The following is a 19,703-nucleotide window of genomic DNA, read 5'->3' as shown; positions in this document are numbered from 1 at the left end:
TGACTTGATCGTAACATATAAGATCCTGAGTGGTCTTGGCAGGGTGAATGTGGAAAGGATGTTTCCCCTTGTGGGAGAATCTAGAACTAGGGGTCACTGTTTAACAATGAGGTGTCACCCATTTAAGACCGAGATGAGGAGAAATTTTTTCTGAGAGTAGTGCGTCTTTGGAATTCTCTTCCTCAAAAGGCGGTGGAAGCAGAGTCTTTGAATATTTTTAAGGCAGAGGTAGATAGATTCTTGAGAAGTAAGGTGGTGGAAGGTTATCGGAGGTAGGTGGAAATGTGGAGTAATCAGTTCAGCCGTGAATTTATTGAATGGCGGATAGATTCTTGAGAAGTAAGGTGGTGGAAGGTTATCGGAGGTAGGTGGAAATGTGGAGTAATCAGTTCAGCCGTGAATTTATTGAATGGCGGAGCAGGCTCAAGGGACCGAGTGGCCTACTCCTGCTTCTAATTCGTATGTTAAATGCATGCAGGAATGCTCCCCCCCCCCACCCCCCCCCCCACCCAGCAACGTTCAGCTATCTGCTGCCTTTACAAAGTTGCTCATCCAAGCATTTTTATGTTTTGCATGATGATGTGATGTCCTGTAATGGAAAAAAAAATGAAGTGCCTTTCACTGTTGAGAATATTTAACTGCACTAATCCAGTTGTAGTTAGTATTGGCTACAATTCAAGTAAATTTCCTTCATTGAGGTGGAGTGTTACTGTTGTGTGCACACTGTGGTATGACCTTGATTCTTTTCCTTTTATAGTTTATCACACTTGCAGTTTTAGGGTTGTGCTGCAAGTCTACCGATAACCTCTCAGGGCAGGTTATACATCGCGTGTATACTTGACGGGAAGTTGGCTTGGCAGCCAATAGCTCCATCCAGACAGACTGCCCAGTATCAATTAGAGCAAAGTGCATTGTTTCTCTGTTTCCTTTTGGTTAAATAGTACAGACTTTTGCCCTGTTTATCAGACACAATTTGTGATGCATCACGCACTTTAAGGCCACTGTGCAAATTACAGTACGTGCTTCTGTTTAATTATTTCAAGAAATAAACTAATTCCCAGTTCATATTTTCTGCATGTAGTAACTTGTGCTGTGCTAGAGAGTAAGAGGTTTCTTTGAAAGAAAGAGCTTGCATTTATATAGCACCTTTCACATCTTCAGGATGTCCCAAAGCGCTTCACATGAATCGATTACTTTGTGAAGTGTGGTCGTTGTTGCCAGTTAGTTGCACACTGCAGTTGGGTGAGGTGCTGCTCCAGAGCTGCTGGCCTCATATCATAAACACTGCTGCTTTGTGCTCTAACAGTGGTGTTTGTGTAATAGGTACCTGCATATTGGCTCCAAGGCTGAAGTACTGATTCCCATTGCAATGGATGGAACTGCTTTAGAATGCTTCTAAAACAGGGGTCTCTGAGCCTATAAATTTGCCAACTTCCTAATAGGTGCCACAAATATTTGTTAGCACATTTTCCTGCCAGAAAATGGTGGCGTACTGTTATTAAGCATGTCCCCTTGCTTTCTGTTTCCTCTTCAGTATTAACAGCCGTGTAGTCTGGTTGACTTGACTATTCTGTTTTAAAAGTCTTACACGTTCACACTGTTCAATGGATTATAACTCTTGACAGAAATGATTTCTGTAGTAACTCCAGCGATGTACATAGTGCTTAACTCTGCTAGAGTTTTGAAGGTAGTTTATGACTAGCAAAGGAGTACTAAAGTGTAGTGTGATAAAGGCAGAGGGGGAACAAAAGGAGAGCTATATATGTGAACTGAGGATCTAAAGACAGATAAAGGGAGAAATTGAGATTGCGAGACAGGCAGAGGAAACTAAAGGATCGAGAGATGAGAGTAAGTGGTGAAATGTTGTCTACTGCTGATATAGATGTGAAATTTGAGAGAAGCTGTACAGAAAGAGTTAGGACAACACAATTAAGGTTGGAGATGTGGAGGTAGCACAAATTTGTATTTTACTTTTATCAGTAAGCGTTGCCATGAAACAGCCAACCAGTTATTTTTGAAAACCTGCAAATGGACATTAAAAACAACAGAAATATCAATGCTGACAAATAGGAAATGCAGTTAATTTTAATAGGGCTGTAAAATGCTGGCCAAATTATCCAAACATGAATAAATGTTAAAATGGTCTGATTATGCAATCAAGATAAAATAGCTCCTGAATTGAGTTTATTATAAGTTTTATGGATTTTAAAGTGGTGAAACTTTTTATACTTTATAAAATTGCTTAAAATGGTTGGTACCCTGAGTAATCTATTGTAAATAGTTTTACTCATATTTTGAAGATCAGCCATGTGAGAGTGTGTTGCAATTTTGTATATTGACTAGAAACAATTGTCTGTCGGGTTAAAAGTGAAACATTTTAAAGTGGCAGCTGGTGATTCACTTTAATTACTTACATCAGTCCCAGCTTAGCTCTTCGGGCTTGCTATTGCGGATGTTACCAAACTAGCTCAATAACTTGTTCCAACAAATTTTAGGATACGTGCTTGGCTAATTAACCTCTTTCTGCCAACAATTTAGGACTGTAAGGTTCGCCAAAACTTAACTTTAGTCAGAAGCAACACTGTTGGAAGGGAGAACTCATGACTTGAAACAAATGATTGTTAAAGGGGTTTGATATTTTTGTGGAAAAGATTTTTGCTAACTACTTTTTTTTGTTTCTGGACTCGTAACAGAATTTGTATTGGGATGCATCCTTGCTCTAATTGTGTGACATTGTTCAACCCAACAGACTACTTGTCAGATCCCTCGGCATCTCTTAGAAAAGCATATGACTAACTTTTATTTATGAAGAAGATGCTTCTTTAAAACCTTAGTTCAACCAGTTTAATTGAAGTGGTCTGAAAAAAAATTAAACTATTCCCTCGCCACCCATTTTAACTCTGCGATGCAATGCTTACTGGGTCACGATGGCCTGTTAAATTTGTTATTTCTCAGGTAATTTGAAGATGCGAGGAGGAGGATTAGGGTTATTTTAATTTTTTTTTGATTGGAGACATAATTTCTGTTTATACACTGATTTTCACAGCCTTGGGACATAAAACTTATTTGACACTTCTGCATAGCAATATGTGTGACAATATGCTTGCCCATGTTGGTGTGATTTTTGCCCCTTTCCTGATATCCAAACCATGCACAACTGCAATATGACACTTAGCATTAGCAGCACTAACATTTTTTGCTTACCCTTCTGGTGATGCATCTTTATGCCAGCCATTGGGGAGGGGTCGGGTGGGGAAACATAATTTGTACCCAAAGACAGACGTTACTGTCAAGCAATCCCACTGATAAACAATCTGATTTGGTTTTTAGAAAAATAATTTAACCTGAATTTCAAAGCAATTGCCAAAACCCTGGCGTCTTGCATAGTCTTCATTAACCAGCTGTCCAGTAAATCTGCGTCCAACTCCAGGAATGCTGCTGCTTCCAAAAAGATTTAGCTAATGTGGCACTGCTACTGAACAAATATGCCTGTCAAAGTCGACATAACCCCAGCCGATATGGATTTAAACTGTTTACTTTTTTTTAGGAAAGCATTTTGTTGTTGAAGGACTTTGTGATGCAATGTTTACCTAAGTGGTAGATTGTCCGCCTCTGCCTTTCTCTGCTGGCTGCATTTAGTGGACCTGCAGTTTCTTCTGTCTGCAATACTTACTCCCACCTTTTGTATTTTTAGAATGTGTTACTTTTAAAATTAACTTTAGAAAAATCCAATGACTGGGAAAAATCCTAATTGTATAACTATTTTTCTGTTTTTTAAAAACTTGTGTGCAGCAGTTGGTTGAGTTGCAATGGACTGAGTGCTCAATATTGAAAAGCCAAGACTCAAATTGTTTTAAATTGTGCGTTTTTTTTCTTTAAGGACTTTTTAGAAATGAGCTGAGAGCCAGAAATAATTAGCATCTTTTTTCTCTAGCAAACACAGGTTCATTATACCTAAGCTGTGCAATTGCTGTAATGCGGTGCAAAAGATCTATATATCTGTGCCTCATGTTTTTTATTTATTCATTTGCAAGTTGTGGGTGTCGCTGGCAAGGCCAGTGTTTATTGCCTATCCCTAATTGCTCTTGGGAAGGTGGTGGTGAGCTGCCTCCTTGAACCACTGCAGTCCATTTGGGGTAGATATACCCACAGTGCTGTTAGGTAGGGAGTTCCAGGATTTTGACCCAGCGATGATAGAGGAACACAGATGTATTTTTCAAGTTGGGTATGCGACTTGGAGAGAAAATTGAAGACCGTTGTTTTCCCATGCACCATGTCAGGATCACAATACAATGATAGACTTCACAGCTCCATTGTAAATAGTGACTGACCAAATTATAGATTCTGGGTATATTGGTAAATAATATTTAAACCTTTAAACGTGCATTGACTTTGCAGGTTATAGAATCCTTTACACCTGGCAAGTGTCTTATTTAACAGAACTTGATGTAACTTTAATCAGTCTTTCAAAGGTGCATTTCACAAAATCCTTGTTCCATAAGGAGTATCATTGATGATATCAGAAATAACCTGAACTTACATCTGTGAGGCAGCCTTGCAGTACTAAACTTTTACATCTGGTTTCCATCATATTAGTTTTATAAATTTAACCCATTGTCTGGATTAAACTTGGATCAAAATAATTATATTTGAAATTTACTGCCTTCCCATTCTTTCATAAAGGAGGCTAAAGAAGGTGTCTCTTTATTTTGAGTAGTCCTGTGTAATTCATTGCATTTTAATTTGAAGGATCAAGTTCCTTGCAGCCACACGGCTTTTTTGACAGAATGGAAAATTGTTCTCACATCATAAATCCATGATGAGGGCATGCAGATAATGTTATCAAATGTAGTAAAGGATCAGTTAACTTAAGATCTTGTTTAAACAACAGTGGTGTAAACAGTTAATGTTGAAAGTAAAATAACATCGTTTAGCCCTCAGTTTGAAATCCTGATACAGGGTGACATGGTGGATGTGGAAAGGATGTTTCCCCTTGTGGGAGAATCTCGAACTGGGGGTCACTTTAAAAATAAGGGGTCACCCATTTAAGATAGAGATGAAGAGAAATTTTTTCTCTGAGGGTCATGAGTCTTTGACATTCTCTTCCTCAGAAGGCAGTGGAAGCAGAGACTTTGAATATTTTTAAGGCAGAGGTAGATCGATCCTTGATGAGCAAGGGGATGGAAAGTTATTGATAGGTGGAAATGTGGAGTAATCAACTCAGCCATGAACTTATTGAATGGTGGAGCAGGGTCGAGTGGCCTACTCCTGCTCCTAATTCGTATGTTCGTATGATATGAGATGTCGAGGATGAATAGGTATTAAGGTGCAATTGTTACTCGTTTGATACCTAACATAGTATATCGAATTTTGTGTGCATATAACATGTGTTGTGCTCTGGAATCCTAGCTTGGATGTGATGGGCACAATGGGCTTCACTCTACATGTGGTTCAGCCAGGTTTGGCAACACGAGCTCTTCTCCGCAATGGTAATTAGCAACTCTTCTCCAAGCCACAGGTTTCCCTAATGTGGTTGTGTACATGCAAGCCTAATTGGATACTGGCATGAGATTTGATTGTTTTGTGTGTTTAACAGTGCTGGTATGCCTCTTAATTGTGAAAGTCAAAACCTTCAAGCATGTTTTTAATTCCCTTTAAATATAGTAGAGCGACCATCAGATAATATACCAGATTTTATGGTACCACTACGCTTAAACTATGAGGAGTTGTAAATACTGAACAGTTACTGATAACGTGCTTACCAGAAACACTTGGGAGAGTAGTCTGTATGTGTTGTACTTCACCCCCAACCCCCCGCCACCTACCTCCCACCACCACTTCAAGGTTTGGAAGCTGGTCTCCACAGAAAAATTATTAATACAGGGACCCTAGAGCGCAAATGTAGCTCCTCATCGTCAATGAAATGAAATCAGGCGATCTAAAACTATTTACACAATGCTGGAAGTATTCAATATCTCCTTGAGCCACTTAGGCAGGCTGATAGGGCCTCCGTTCAATGTTCTATTTAAGAACTGGTGAATTGGGCAATGCAGCAGCGTTTGCACGCAATGTCAACTAAGATGACCGGGTCAGATATCCAGTGTGGAATTCAAAATTTATGAATAAGAGGCAAGAGTGCTACCAACTGACCCAAACTACTAGCTAGGTAGGAAGGTGGATAAAGCAAGATCATTTTTTTCTAACTTTCTGAAATAACACTAATTTAAAGAAAATTACCCTTTAATTGCTCAGCTGTGGTAACATATGATTGCTTACCTTGCTGAAACATAGACTTGCCAGACTAGAGCCTGTTTCTGGTCCTCGTCTTAGTGTTGTGAAGCTGAACAGATCTATTTTTCTGTATTGCTGTATCACAGCCATTAAATTGGAAGCCTTTTTAAATTGTGGCTTCATTTAGAAGTCTAGAGCTTAAGGAGAAGCTGTGCACAGTTTTAGCAGTATTTGTTATAAGACCTAAGACAGCATCAAAGAATTGTGTGTAGACTGATCTTTGTGGTTTACTAAGTCATAGTAGAAACTCTATCATAGAATGTTACAGCACAGAAACAGACCATTTGGCCCATCAAATCTGTGCTTGTGTTTTTCTCCTTGAGCCACTGGTTTAATCGCACTCTATTTGTTCCCCATTGCGATGAACATTCTTTAAGCTATTGTCTAAATCCTTTTAAGAAAAAATGTATACCTTGCTTCAGCAGTGGTTTGTGGCAGAACTTTTAGCATGAATTTTTTTCTAACCCCTCCTACTGCCCCAATTTGTTTTGTGATTATCTTAAATCTATGCGCTCTCTTTACTGTCTCCCTGACAAGTGGAAACAATGGTAGTTGTGAAATTTTCATGTACATTGAAATGTGGGTGAACATCCACTGGTACAGTGTTCGATTTTTATCTTTGTGTTGAGCTGGGAAAAGACATCTTTAAATTTCTACCTTTTGTCACAGAGGTCACTGGTTGTGTGGTTTTACTGTGTTTTTCAATTCATGAAGGGCAGTGTTGCTGAAGCAGTATCTGTCGATTTGCTGGGCGTCTCCGTAATTATGCCACACTCCTTTCCTTGTCATACTCGGTCCCGGTGCTGCCTCTCCCGACCAACCGTAACCCTGACCTACCTACTTTAATTCTGTTGTTGCTGCTTATCGCCGAGGTACCCATCATTTTGCTAAACAAGTCCTGTGTTAATGTGTACCGGTTGGCGATGCAGTCTTTCAGATGAGACATTAAACTAAAGCCCTATCCGCCCTCTCAGGTAGACATAAAAGATCCCGTCACTATTTGAAGAAGACCAAAGGAGTTCTTCCCCGTGGCTTGGCCAATATTTATCAGTTACCCAACGCCCAGTTAAAAAAAAACTATCTGGTCATTATCTCATTGCTGTTTGTGGGACCTTGCTATGCTAAATTGTCTGTTGCATTTCCTATAATACAACAGTAACTGCACTTCAAAAGTACTTAATTGGCTGTGAAGCACATTGAGATATCCTGAGGTCTTGAAAGAAGCTATATTAATACAAGTTTGTCTTTACCATTCTTGAGGAAAGCAATAATACTATTGCACAAATTAGCATTGTCCTAGCCGCTCTAGTTCTGGTGGTGACAGGAATGCTAGCAGGGTTTTGTGCTCATTTCTTGCAGTGCCATTATTGAACACAGCAAGAATGTTCTCAAGTAGTGATGCTCCATTCTCACATAATGATATGGTGGAAATATTCTCTCGAAATAATGCAGCAATTTTGGTCATTTGTGATTTTAGCAGAATGGTGGGCGAGGCCTTGGCTGCTACCTGATGGGCCAATAGGATGTATGAACCAACCATTCATTGAGGTTCGGCAACAGAATGTGCGAGGGCCATGTAAAAACAATTAACTGCACGTGCCACACCCCATACAGGCTATTCAGATTCCACCTCTTGCTGTCTGACAGGTGTGTGCTGCAGGAGTACATAATTATTTGCATTCTGGTCCTTCCTGTGCTTCTGGCCCTACTGGAGCATACTGGCAAGTCCTAGAGGCTCCCCCTGAGGCGATAACACCTGTAAGGTGCAAGATGACCGTGTGCAGCCCATTGCACTGTAGCAACTCCCCTGCCCCCACCATCAATTTAGGCATGTATAGTACCTATAATCTGCCAACCTGAACAGGTTATACATGATCTGGGCTGGCATCCTGCCATCACACTGTACCTGCTGGGGAGCTGGACTGCTTTAAGCCTGAGAAGGAAACTCTGAAATTTAATGAACCCCAGAAACTCACTGTTCTGAATGATTCCCTTTATGATCATGGCCACATGACAGCAAGTGGTTCTGTATTTTGCCCTCATGTACAGCTGCCTGTGATTTAATTTGTTGTTTAACTGCATAACTCTGGGAAAAATTCTTTGTTAATGAAAAGTTACATAACAATCAGTTCTCTACCTTACTTTATAAAAAAAATCCTTGCACCTTCATTTTATTGCCAAATGGAACATAGTATGTCTGGAATTGAATTGCGTGAGCGAGGCATCTGTGGAACTTTATGTATAGAGCGCCACCTGCCTTGAATTCTGAATGCAACAAATTAGTTTTGGTTTTCATTGCAGTAAACCAGTACTTGGCTTGTTTGATTGGGCAGGATGCTGTATAAAATGATTGCAACACTTCAGAACCTTTGGGAAGCAATACAAAAATAAAATTGAATAACAACCAGAAATTGTCAAGTACTTGCAGGAACAAGCACTTTTGAGATGCTGACATGATTTCTTAGTAGCATGGTCGAATTGGGATTTAAATTGCCTCATGGTGTTGCTGAACATACAAGGGAAGGCCCAGTAGCCATTTGAAAAAGGTTGCTATTATCGTTCAAAACAGGCCTTGTGAGCCACTTGTATCGAATTTGAACTGAGAATCTCACATTTGTATGGCATCTGTCCCAGGTAAACCTAAGCTGTTTAAATTTTTTTTGTGCCTCATATTTTATAAATCTAGGCCAAACAGAAATATCTTCTCAATTTGAGAAGTCTTCAGTCAGTTGAGTGTGTAGTCAGTATCAGTAACAACATGGTTGAGGGAAAACACATTGCAAGTACCCCAGGGCGATTTGGCTTTTCAGGGGCCAGCTGCTGATGTATCATGTGCCTGCACAATCTTCTGTATCGCTTCCAGGCTTTGACGAGCTACAGAAAAAGATTGGCATTGCCTTCACATGAAGAGACTCGAGTCTATCATTTCTCACCACATCCGTCATTTCAAATCAGTCTTGCAGGCAAAGGGAAGATTCTGCTGCATTATACTAGGCAGCTGTGTAAGATTGCCCTTGATTTATACACTCACTCTTCTGAGAATGGGAAGAAATATCCAAGTTCTGGCCACAGCATCTTGAAATAGATGCCACTAATCAGGTAGTCACAGGTTTTGCCAGATCTTCCTTACTTTGTAAGTTGGTTCTTTTTTGTGAAAAATGGGACCTCCTGCATTCCACAATATTTTTATTAAGTTTCCCAGCAGCAGCATCGCCACCTGTCACTCTTCTGTGCATATGGAATGATCCCCTGTCCACCCAGTGGTGTTCTGGACCTGAATATTTGTGACCCTTAAGACCTTCTGTTTCAGAAGAAACAAGCTGAACGCCACCATCACTACCGGGTCTGCAATGAGCCTGGCCAATATCTGTCCCTCAACTAACATCACAGAAACAGATTATCTGATCATTATCACATTGCAGTTAGTGGAAGCTTGCTGTGCACAAATTGGCTGCCACGTTTCCTACCTTGCAACAGTGACTACAGTTCAGAAGTACTTCATTGGCTGTAAAGCACTTTGGGATGCCTTGAGGATGTGAAAGGCGCTATATAAATGCATGTTTTTGTTTTCCTGTACTGCACGACAAACTGAAAGCGACACTTGCAGTTCCCAGAATGCCACTAGCATGTGCCCAAGCTGCAAAATTTTAAAAACTCTAATCCTTTTTATATTTTTGAGCTGTTGTAATCCAGGAAAAGCACATTTTCAATTAAACTTGTTTTTTGTTGTTGGCTGCGATCAGGTCCTTTCAGGTTTCTGATTGATTGTTGGGGTGGACTGTGGCACATGTCAGGATTTTGCCAAGTGCAGTTGGGATTTTTTTTAGTTTAGTGTTTGTTCTATTCAGCAGCAGAGGTATTGTTTTACTAAGTGCCCCTTATGGTACATACGATCTAGATGTGGCAGGGTTGCATTGTTTAATGTCTGGCTAGTATCCATTTCTCCTAGCCCGCAAAGAGGCTATTTCAAAACTATTCTTCTTCTTTGGCCTCCTTATCTCGAGAGACAATGGATAAGCGCCTGGAGGTGGCAGGGTTGCATTGTTTAATGTCTGGCTAGTATCCATTTCTCCTAGCCCGCAAAGAGGCTATTTCAAAACTATACTCCGATCTAAACAATATTTTACACCGTTGCTGGTTAGCACCACCAATTCTTTGTTTCTGATTTTAATATAAAGTACTGTAATATGTGCATGAGAAGACTATTGGAGAGGCCAGCTTTCAGTGTGTGTGCATTAAACGTGTCCTGTTATCTGGATATTCTTAATCAGCAGAGTGAGGTAAGAAATAATGTACATTGTTCTCAAAAATGACACAAAAAAACTTTAAAAGCACCTGAAGTCTTAAAGATCATCAGCGATACTAGTTCCCAAGCAAATAGTAATTACGATTTGCAGGCTCTTGCATTATACTTTGCAGATTATAAATTCAATGCTGCAAATTATTCTAAGTAAGGGATTTATTTATTTAGAGATACAGCACTGAAACGGGCCCTTTGGCCCACTGAGTCTGTGCTGACCAACAACCACCCATTTTATATTAATCCTACATTAACCCCATATTCCCTACCATCTACCTACACTAGGGGCAATTTAAAATGGCCAATTTACCGATCAACCTGCAAGTCTTTGGCTGTGGGAGGAAACTGGAGCACCCGGCAGAAACCCAGATGAATAGCTGTTTTCAGATGCTGTTGGACATTCAGAACGTGTGTTTTACTTCTGAGTTTGTAACACATCCAATTCATTTTTGAAACTTGCTTCCGTAGCGGGGGAAGCTCGGAGAATTCCAGGGCCATTACAAAACCCATTTTAGAAAAACAAATTTGAGATTCCAGTGCCAGTGTGTTTTATATAGTTGATTACAACCAGGTATTCTCCCCTCTGCTGATCTTTATCTTGTCATGGGCTGGTTAGGAGTTACAGTATTTGTGACAAAAACCTTTAAAATATGTTCTACTTTTTCTCAAGGGAAAGCATGCGTGCCACCTACTGTTGCGTGTTAAGTAGCACTGTTACTTGGCAACCCATAGTTTACAAACTGTGTATTTTAGGCTTAAATAAACAGTAGCAGTTTCCTCATTCTTCTCGTTTTGTTGCTATGTAATTGGTATGTGCTGATTCCGAACTACTTGTTCAGAATTTCTCCAGTGGCGTGCAAACCGGCTCCGGCAAACAACATAAACTCACCTGACTGACGGCCACATTTTTGTTCTATTTAAGTATGTGTACCAGGAGCCATCTGATTGTTTCGGTCCCTAAAGGCTTAATACACTTAAATGAGTGCTATCATCTCTTGGGTTTCTTTTGTAAATACCAGAACTGCTGAAAAGTACAAGTTGCTGTGGCAAAGTGTGTCCAGAAAGAAAGAAAAGATATAGTGTTTGGGAGTTAAAGGGTGCATTAGTGCTATTTGAAGTTAATGGGATCTAACTTGGCTGTTAAATCAAAGTCTGTTCTTTAAAAAAAGTCCTTTAAAAGCCTTCTCGGTTAACTATGATTATTGGTTACAAGTGCAGCTGAAATCCATAATCTCCAGCCTATCCAATATTGCAGCTATTTAATCATTGAGTGACTAAGCCAAACAGACCAGGTAGGTTTAATTTCTGGTCTTGGGTGAGGCAACAGTAGGGGGTACTACAATTGCAGCCGTGACTGCATTAGTGAGGGGGAAATTGGCTAGTGTTGCCACTACTGGTTGCTATTGAGAAACCCTCATTGCACTTGTGTTCTGTTGGTTAAGAACAGGATTGTGATTGCTGTGATGCCTCCCCTCACAGTTGTATAGCCTGCCAGCATTCATTGTCTAGATTTGTGGATGAAGCTCTGTTACCCAGATCAAGTACTGGAGAGCACCCTGTGGAATTGCACCTCCACAAAGAGTCACTGCATTCAGGAGAATGGCAGGAAACTGGCAGAAAATCAAAGACTCGGGGGAAAGATTTTTAAAAAATCCAATTCACAGACTTTACACAGTATAGTGAGAATAATGTAAGCATTTAACAAGCTCGTAAACTTTACTGTAAGTATTTGAAAAGACTACATAAAGCTACTACAAGCGCGTGTGTCACTTGTAGCTGGGACGCATCTATATAATTACCCACCCAACTCCATGCGATCTGTCATTTGACGAGGACATCAAGTTGTTCTCGATTGTGGAGTTTAACTCATAAGGTTAAAAGCACTTTCCAGCAGCTAGTACAGTGTGTGCAACAGGCCATGCCAGATATCTCTACCATTTTCATCCTCTCCCACAAAAAAGAAGCTCCCTAAGAAATGGAAGTTGTCCATGGAAGACAAGCAAGTGGTGTGAGCCATGAGCCTGGAATTTGAACCTTGGCTTTCTCAATGGGCGCTGCTTGTCATTATTTGAACTATCCAACAGTCCAAAAATCTAACATACTGTCGGAATCTAACACTTTGCAGATTTTAGGCATCTGTGGAATTTTTTTTATAAGCACGTGTGTATGGTCACCACTTCTACCCCCATACCGTTTATTTCAAAAAATTGTGATTGGGAAAATTTCAACTTTTCTTTCTTTATGTGCTCCTCAGTTATTACGCACGGTGAATTCCTAAGAAAATCTTTGTCACTGTGGAACATGGTTAGAAACTCAGTTAATCACTTTTCACCCATTGCAACGGGCTGACATAACCAATAAAGTTTAACATTCAATCTTGGGCTTCAGAAAGTCGTGCTAACGCACTGCAAATAATTATGGGGGCCATGGTCTCCACAATGGCCACTCCTGTGAAGCAGTTAAGTCTCTAAGCCTTTCAATAATGCATTCCAACAATGTGCTTTTTTTTTAAAGAATTCCCTGCAATTCTTCTTGGAATTTGATTTCCTCTCAAGTCATTCCATGAAGCAATCATTCTTCCCCAGCGAGCAGTGCTGGCTGGAGACCTGCTTTGATACCAGCTGTTTTAATAAGCTGTGCTCCATTCATTCATTCTGCCCTCATTTTGGTGTAGTTGATGGTCTCTGCTTGTCAATTCCTCTTGGCTGCAGTGTTATGGTTGGTTCACTGTGAGGATTGAATAGAGAGATGCACTATCTGTGGCATTGCTGCACCTGTTTCCCCTCTTTCTCCAATGCTTTGTCATTGGATGCAAGGCCTTTTCTTTTCCCCCTCTATCCTCTTTCACAGGATAGTTTATATTTTTACAAATGTGAACCGTAGGCAGTCATCCCAGGCTTGATTTATGGTACCACAAGGTATATAAAAAGCTTGGACGGTGTCCTTCTGTAAAAAGCTGGACAGTTCTTTTCTGCTTAATATTTTCAGCTATATACTTGGTTTGTGCTACATTTGGCTTCAATTTAAATTGACTGGATTCCCCAGTCACTAGCTCAGTTTTACAATTATATAAGCACCTTTTCTGCATTCCTAAAGAATGTGCCTAGCTTTCATTGCAAGCAGCTGTTCATGGAACAGCTATAGTTTCAGGTGATGCACTTAAAGCTGTTTGAGCAAAAGCTCTGGACTTCAGAGTCATTGCAAGTAGAATAGCGGTGAAAATTATGTTATTTAAATATATAAAAATATGGATGTGGTTATTCTGCAAATGACACATCTCAGTGGAAATTCATTGTACTGGACATTCACTATATCAAGACACTCCTGGATAAAATGAACATTGGCTGGCTGCTTTTCATAAACCAGGTTTTGATTAGTCTGTCAGTTGTAGGCTTGACCATGCCCAGTTAATTTTGTGTTCCATTAAGTGATCAGGTAATTAACATACCACACTACTTAGGACCACTTTAACCTCTGCAACTGAATATAACAGCACAGTGGAATAGTACCCCTTGGATTTATCAGATACTACTCTATTGCCACTGAAGTGAATACCCACGTTGTAAATTATTTACAGAATGCTCAACTGTTTCATTGTTGTAGCTCAGCTTGAGCTGGAAGTGATACTTGCTTGAAACAGATGTGAAACATTTTTCATATCTCTGTGCCTAGTCCAGACATAACTAACTTGGAATTTTTTTTAAAGAATTCAGATTAACATATAGCAGTTGGAAGACTGGTTAACAGATCATTTTGAACCAATGGGCACGATATGAAGAGCCTTATGGAGTATGTTAATAATTGTGCCCAGCTAATGTAGAGACTACCATGCAGTATTCTCGGAATTTGGGTGTCCCTGTCAAGGCTGGAATTTGTTGTCCATCCCTCGTTGCCACATTTGAGTGGCTTGCTAAGACATTTCAGAGGGCATTTCGGAGTCGACCACATTATTGTGTGGTGCTAGAGTCACAGGTAGACCTGACCAGGTAAGGATATTTGTGGAACAGTGGGGCTTTTATTATAATTTCCCATGGTCACTTTGGTGTTTTAAATGGAAAATTCAAATTCTCAAGCTGCTACAGCGTGATTTGAACTCAGTCTTTCTGCCTTCAGGACGTTTAGGGGAGAAAAATAAAATGTCTTTAAAGCATAGCTCCTGAATGTTTTCCCCATTTTACAACGACATTGTCTTTGCTTGCCTTACAGATTCAGGATTGGTTGTCCCTAGTATTTCTTACGACTTGCACAAGAAGTTGCTGGCAGCCGCAGAAAGGCATGGCCTGTCATTGGAGCGCAGACTGGAAATGACTGGAGTGTGTGCCAGCCAAATGACGCTAACACTGCTTGGTGGGCCTAACAGGTTAATGTTTGTCACTTTCAATTAAAAAAAAAAATACACACTGTTCCTGCTATAATCTGGTGGGCTTCTCAGTTCTATGCTTGTGGTTGTGGGGGTTGTAAATGACGTGTCCATGTGACATGAACAATTTTAGTGGCGGATGATTGTCTGCTGTGGGCCTGTGCCTGTTATGAACTACTTTGAAATAACAAACTTAAGCTGCTGTGGTATCCAAAGTATTAGTCTTTTAAAAGAGGAGGAAAGCCAAAGATTCAGTGCAAAGTAATTCCCTCCCTTCTCCATACCAGTTACTTTTGTTAACTTTTATGCAATCATTTTTTCTTCACATGGAAGCCTTCCTTTAGTATCATGATTCTCCCACTCCTGCATCTAGTGACAAAATGGAGCCCCTTCATTCACTCTGATGAAAGTTAGTGCTTCAGACGAAGCAGCAATGGTTTCTTCTAGTTTGAAACTTTACTACTCTTAGTAACTTTTTCCAGCTTATATAACTGCGGTTTGACATCTAGGCTGGCTTGAAGCACCAACCTCGTGTATATGGTGAATGTAATGGGTTCAAGTAACAGTAGAGACGTGAAATGACTGGTCCTTAAGTCAGGGAAAGAACAGAAAAATCAGGCATGTATTCTGAACGAGAAGCGATGTTAGCTTTGAAAGCCTGCAATATGCGGAAGCTCAAACGTCATGAGGATAATGACGCGTTAATGCATTTGGGTTGTTATTGCTGGTGGTGAGAGTCTTGCTCGTCGCACTAGCACGTTAGCAAATGCAATGCAAAAATAGCCTCGGCTTAACCCTTGTTGGATTGGTCCCAAACACTAACTTGCTAGGCTTAACTTACTCAAATAACGGTTGTACTAGGGGGATACAACAGGCTGCATGAGAGCTGTATTTTAGGAGCCAGTTGCACCAGTACTTAACTGAACCCAATACAAAAGCGGCTAAGTCTCAGCTGTGTGCATTGATCCCAATGCTAAACTTAATTCCGAATGTTACTGATTCCGTTTTTGTCTTTCATACAGGGTACTAGCTGGTCCCAGCAAATATTTATTTATTAAAATTCCAATGTGATTTGATGTCTTTTGGAGTGACAACTGAGGGAATGGTTTCATATGGTGCAAGATATTTGACAGGCAATTTCCTCCTTGGGTGTGGAACTCAAAAAAAATCACAATTTCAAGTATTAGGAGTTCCAGCCAATTTGTGACTATCGTTTGGTGGGTGGGAGGAAAATGGTTTTTTTTGCTCTGCCATGTTCATTTGTGCACGGTGGGGGCCCCTCATTCTACTCAGTAATGTTACATCTTTATTGAGGCTGCACATTCTTGGAACATTTCTCAAATGTTTAAATATTTAGAATCCAAAGATACCATCTTTTATTTGTCAGTGAAGTTCAAAATTGGCTGACAAAGGTTTTACTTTTTTATAATAACTCTTGCCTGTGTGAAATGGTGAAGCCACTGATTTTCATGGGAAAAGTGGACAGATGCTGGAACGCAAGCTTACAGAATCCCAAGTGATAAAAGCAACATTTGACCTTTGGTCTATTTAGTCACCATTAAGTACGGGCCCTGGTCATGACTGTATAGTTCCAAGCAATCAAGTAGTACCAGAGCTCAGATTCTAGAGTGGCTAAGATGCTAGTGAGTGCTGTCTTAAAAATTTTACCCCCAACCCACTTTCTGAAGGAGCTAATTCCAGTGAGACTATGGTTCCGTGGCTGCTCACAATGCTCAGGTGCTCTCCCCATGCATAAGCCTGCATGGTGTGGAGGTGGGGTAGTCAGTCGAGCTTGATCCTGAAGTCCCCCAATATTCATACACAGTTTTGTACAGGGGCCACTGGATGACAATCAAGTGGATACAATCAGATTTTCCTTCTCCCTACTGCATTGACAATGTGACCAGTTGTAATGTCGCTACTTTAAACAGACTGGGATGAAACCTAGACTTTCTTGGTCTGTATGACATGGGCTACACAGGGACTAGCTTATGTGCAGTCACCTTTTAATAACATTTTTTTACTAAAAAAGCATTTTGTCGACACCACTGTATTTAAAATAATTCAATTGCAATGACACCCATTCTATTACATTAGCACCTGAAACCACACAATGTGTGGCTTTTCAACACTTGAGTATAAGTTTAGAGGTGACGAATGTTCAGTTATGCAGGGTACTGGAACTTTGCCAATTCCTATGGACCCATACTGCAGCATGAATTTCCAATTGAGAGGAGAAATTCTGAAGAAAATTGGTAGCATAGTGCCCAAACTATAATTTTGTTAAGAAAATGATTTGTTGTGTTGAGTTTTTTGTCGGTTACAGCGCATCGTACAATATTCCATGTGATTGCAAGTGAGCAACACGGTGATTTTGGTTAAAGGTTAAATCGGGATGATATTTATTCTGTGTTCAAGGTTAAACCCCAAGAATGTTCACCAGCGCCCGACTGTCGCATTGCTGTGTGGACCCCATGTGAAGGGCGCTCAGGGAATCAGCTGTGGCCGCCACCTTGCAAACCACCAGGTTCAGATTATTCTGTTCTTGCCCAACTTTGTGAAGATGCTGGAGTGCATCACCACGGAGCTTCAACTTTTCAGCAAGACTGACGGCAAGCAAGTGGCCAGTGTCAAAGGTACATGATCATCCAGCCTGAATGAATTTCATTATTTTGCCTGTTTGTCTACCGCAGGTTGTGCGGAGCCTGTGTGAATGTAGATGTACTGGACTTCAGGCAGTTTTCAGAAGGCAGGACTGGGTTTTGAGAAGTCTATCACCAAATTAATGGGTTTCCACAGCATGGGATTGCATCTATTTAATTTCTACTAGAACTGAGCAACGAACACATTCAGTTTTTAAACATGCAGTTATGCTGTTGCTAAGTTACTATTTTAAAAATAATTTTAGGTTAGTGATTTGCATGAGCAGATTAAAGAAAAAACGGAAAAAAGCACAAGGTAAATCCAAGTAGTTCTTAGAGGGGACACAAGTGTCTGCTTGACTGTGGTGGTAGCACCCTCACTTGAGTTAGGTGGTGATTACTTCAAGTCCCATTCCAGCACCTAAGCACATAATCTAGGCTGAAATTTCAGTGCAGTATTGAGGGAGTGCTGCATTGTTGGAGATGCGAATTCTAGGATGAGACATTAATGAGGCCAGTTTTGGTGGTTTAGATGGCACTATGCAAAGAAAACCAGGGAATTCTGATGTGCCCACAATCTCCACCCCTCCCCGCCCCCTCGACTGACAGCTAAAAAAATAACTGGCTGTTGACTTGGTTTCTGTTTGTTGAATCTCTGTGCAGAATGGCTCTCATGTTTTCCATCAAAGCAGATCCCAGTACTTCGGAGTAATTCATTTTACGTCATGCACTTTGAGATGTTTCTGCAAGATGTACTGAACTATTTGAATAAAATGCATGAAGGATGTTAGTCCCAGTGCAGTTGTCATCTCTGAATTAACCTCAACAGTATTCATCACTAGGTGAAATTTTTATAACACCAGATTTTTATTTGAGAAATATAGACGAAGTTTTTAAAACTGGGATTGTAGTGAAGCGCGATGATAGTGAAACACCAAACCCTTTGAATTGTTGGAAATCACCCAATAGTACCTTTAAAGATTTTGACCTCAAATGCAGGTTGTATCTGGAAAGAGCATTTACAGATATCTTAATGCCAGCGTGAAATACAAGTGATTACAGCCCTGCCACTGCTAGTGGCAGTAAGTTGAGTTGATCAATCTCGAACAACATTAAAGTCTATTGTACAGGTGCAATCTTTCCCTCAGCTTATTGGTAGCAATGCACAAAATATTTCTAATGACAACATAAGAAGTCTTCAGAGCCTGGTTGAAGAGCAGTTAATGTATTTACTTCACACCTTCTAAATGTAATAGATTCGAAGACCCAAGTGTCGTTGCTTTTTATATTGAGCTGACTGCACTGTTTGTGTCATGAATTACTGAAATGGTGAGGGTTGTACTAAAGAAAACTTGTCAGTTTCGCTAAGGCCACTAGCCTCAGAAATACCTCCCAAATTTACGTCGGCTGTGTGGAACCTTGGTGTCAGGAGCTGCCTATGCTAGATCAACAATACGGCAGTAAACAAAAAGCGTAAAGTCTTCCTTTTTCCAGACTCCCTCTCTTTCTCTTCCTCTGCTCCGCCTTCAAATTGTATTTCCTTTGTTGGCCATTTGCCAGACCAACCCGTCTGAGGTGGAGAACGTGGACTGGACTGCTTTTCTATTTTTCAATTGGTGCAGTATATTCAGTGGTTTCTGGCATCTTGCAAGAAAGCAAGTAAGGACAATTGTTCAGTGAGCTTAATTGTTCAGCATTGCAGTTATCCTGTAAAGTCTGTACAAGGAATATTATGTCTTTAGAGGGTCAGTTAATCAGTGTACTGCTGTTTAAACAATGGTAACTTTTATTGTTGGCTGCAAAATATCTTACTACGTTATAATGATCCATATTGGATTACGCTGAAACTTCAGAGTTTTGTCCAGACCAACCAAAATTGGTTTTAACATTGCTTCCTAACTTTAAAAAAAAAAGTCTCAACATTATACATACTGATTAACTTTCTTAGGGTCATTACACTGCTGTTTAGTTCTTTTTATAATTCCCTAGTTCCTATATGTAATAAAAATACGCAGGTTGCTACTCAAACTGGTCGTCTTCCCTTCCCTCTTGTACACCACCCCAACCCCAATCTGATCCCCTTTTCCCCCTTCCTCGTGCAGAGACACCG

At 40.3% G+C, this 19,703-nt stretch overlaps 1 protein-coding gene across 3 annotated transcripts in view; it reads left to right on the top strand.

The window, feature by feature from the left end:
• edc3 (enhancer of mRNA decapping 3 homolog (S. cerevisiae)) overlaps positions 1-19,703 on the top strand; it is a 99,360-nt gene that overhangs the window by 63,299 nt on the left and 16,358 nt on the right. For all 3 annotated transcript variants that reach the window (XM_068015454.1, XM_068015456.1, XM_068015455.1), the window contains exons 5-6: positions 14,798-14,951; positions 17,370-17,587. In XM_068015454.1, coding sequence (XP_067871555.1) covers positions 14,798-14,951; positions 17,370-17,587 — 372 coding nt within the window. The remainder of the gene's footprint in view (positions 1-14,797; positions 14,952-17,369; positions 17,588-19,703) is intronic.

The sequence above is a fragment of the Heterodontus francisci genome, chromosome 35 (genome assembly GCF_036365525.1).
Source record: "Heterodontus francisci isolate sHetFra1 chromosome 35, sHetFra1.hap1, whole genome shotgun sequence".
Lineage (NCBI taxonomy): Eukaryota > Metazoa > Chordata > Chondrichthyes > Heterodontiformes > Heterodontidae > Heterodontus > Heterodontus francisci.
This window is presented reverse-complemented; position numbering and strand designations above follow the sequence as displayed.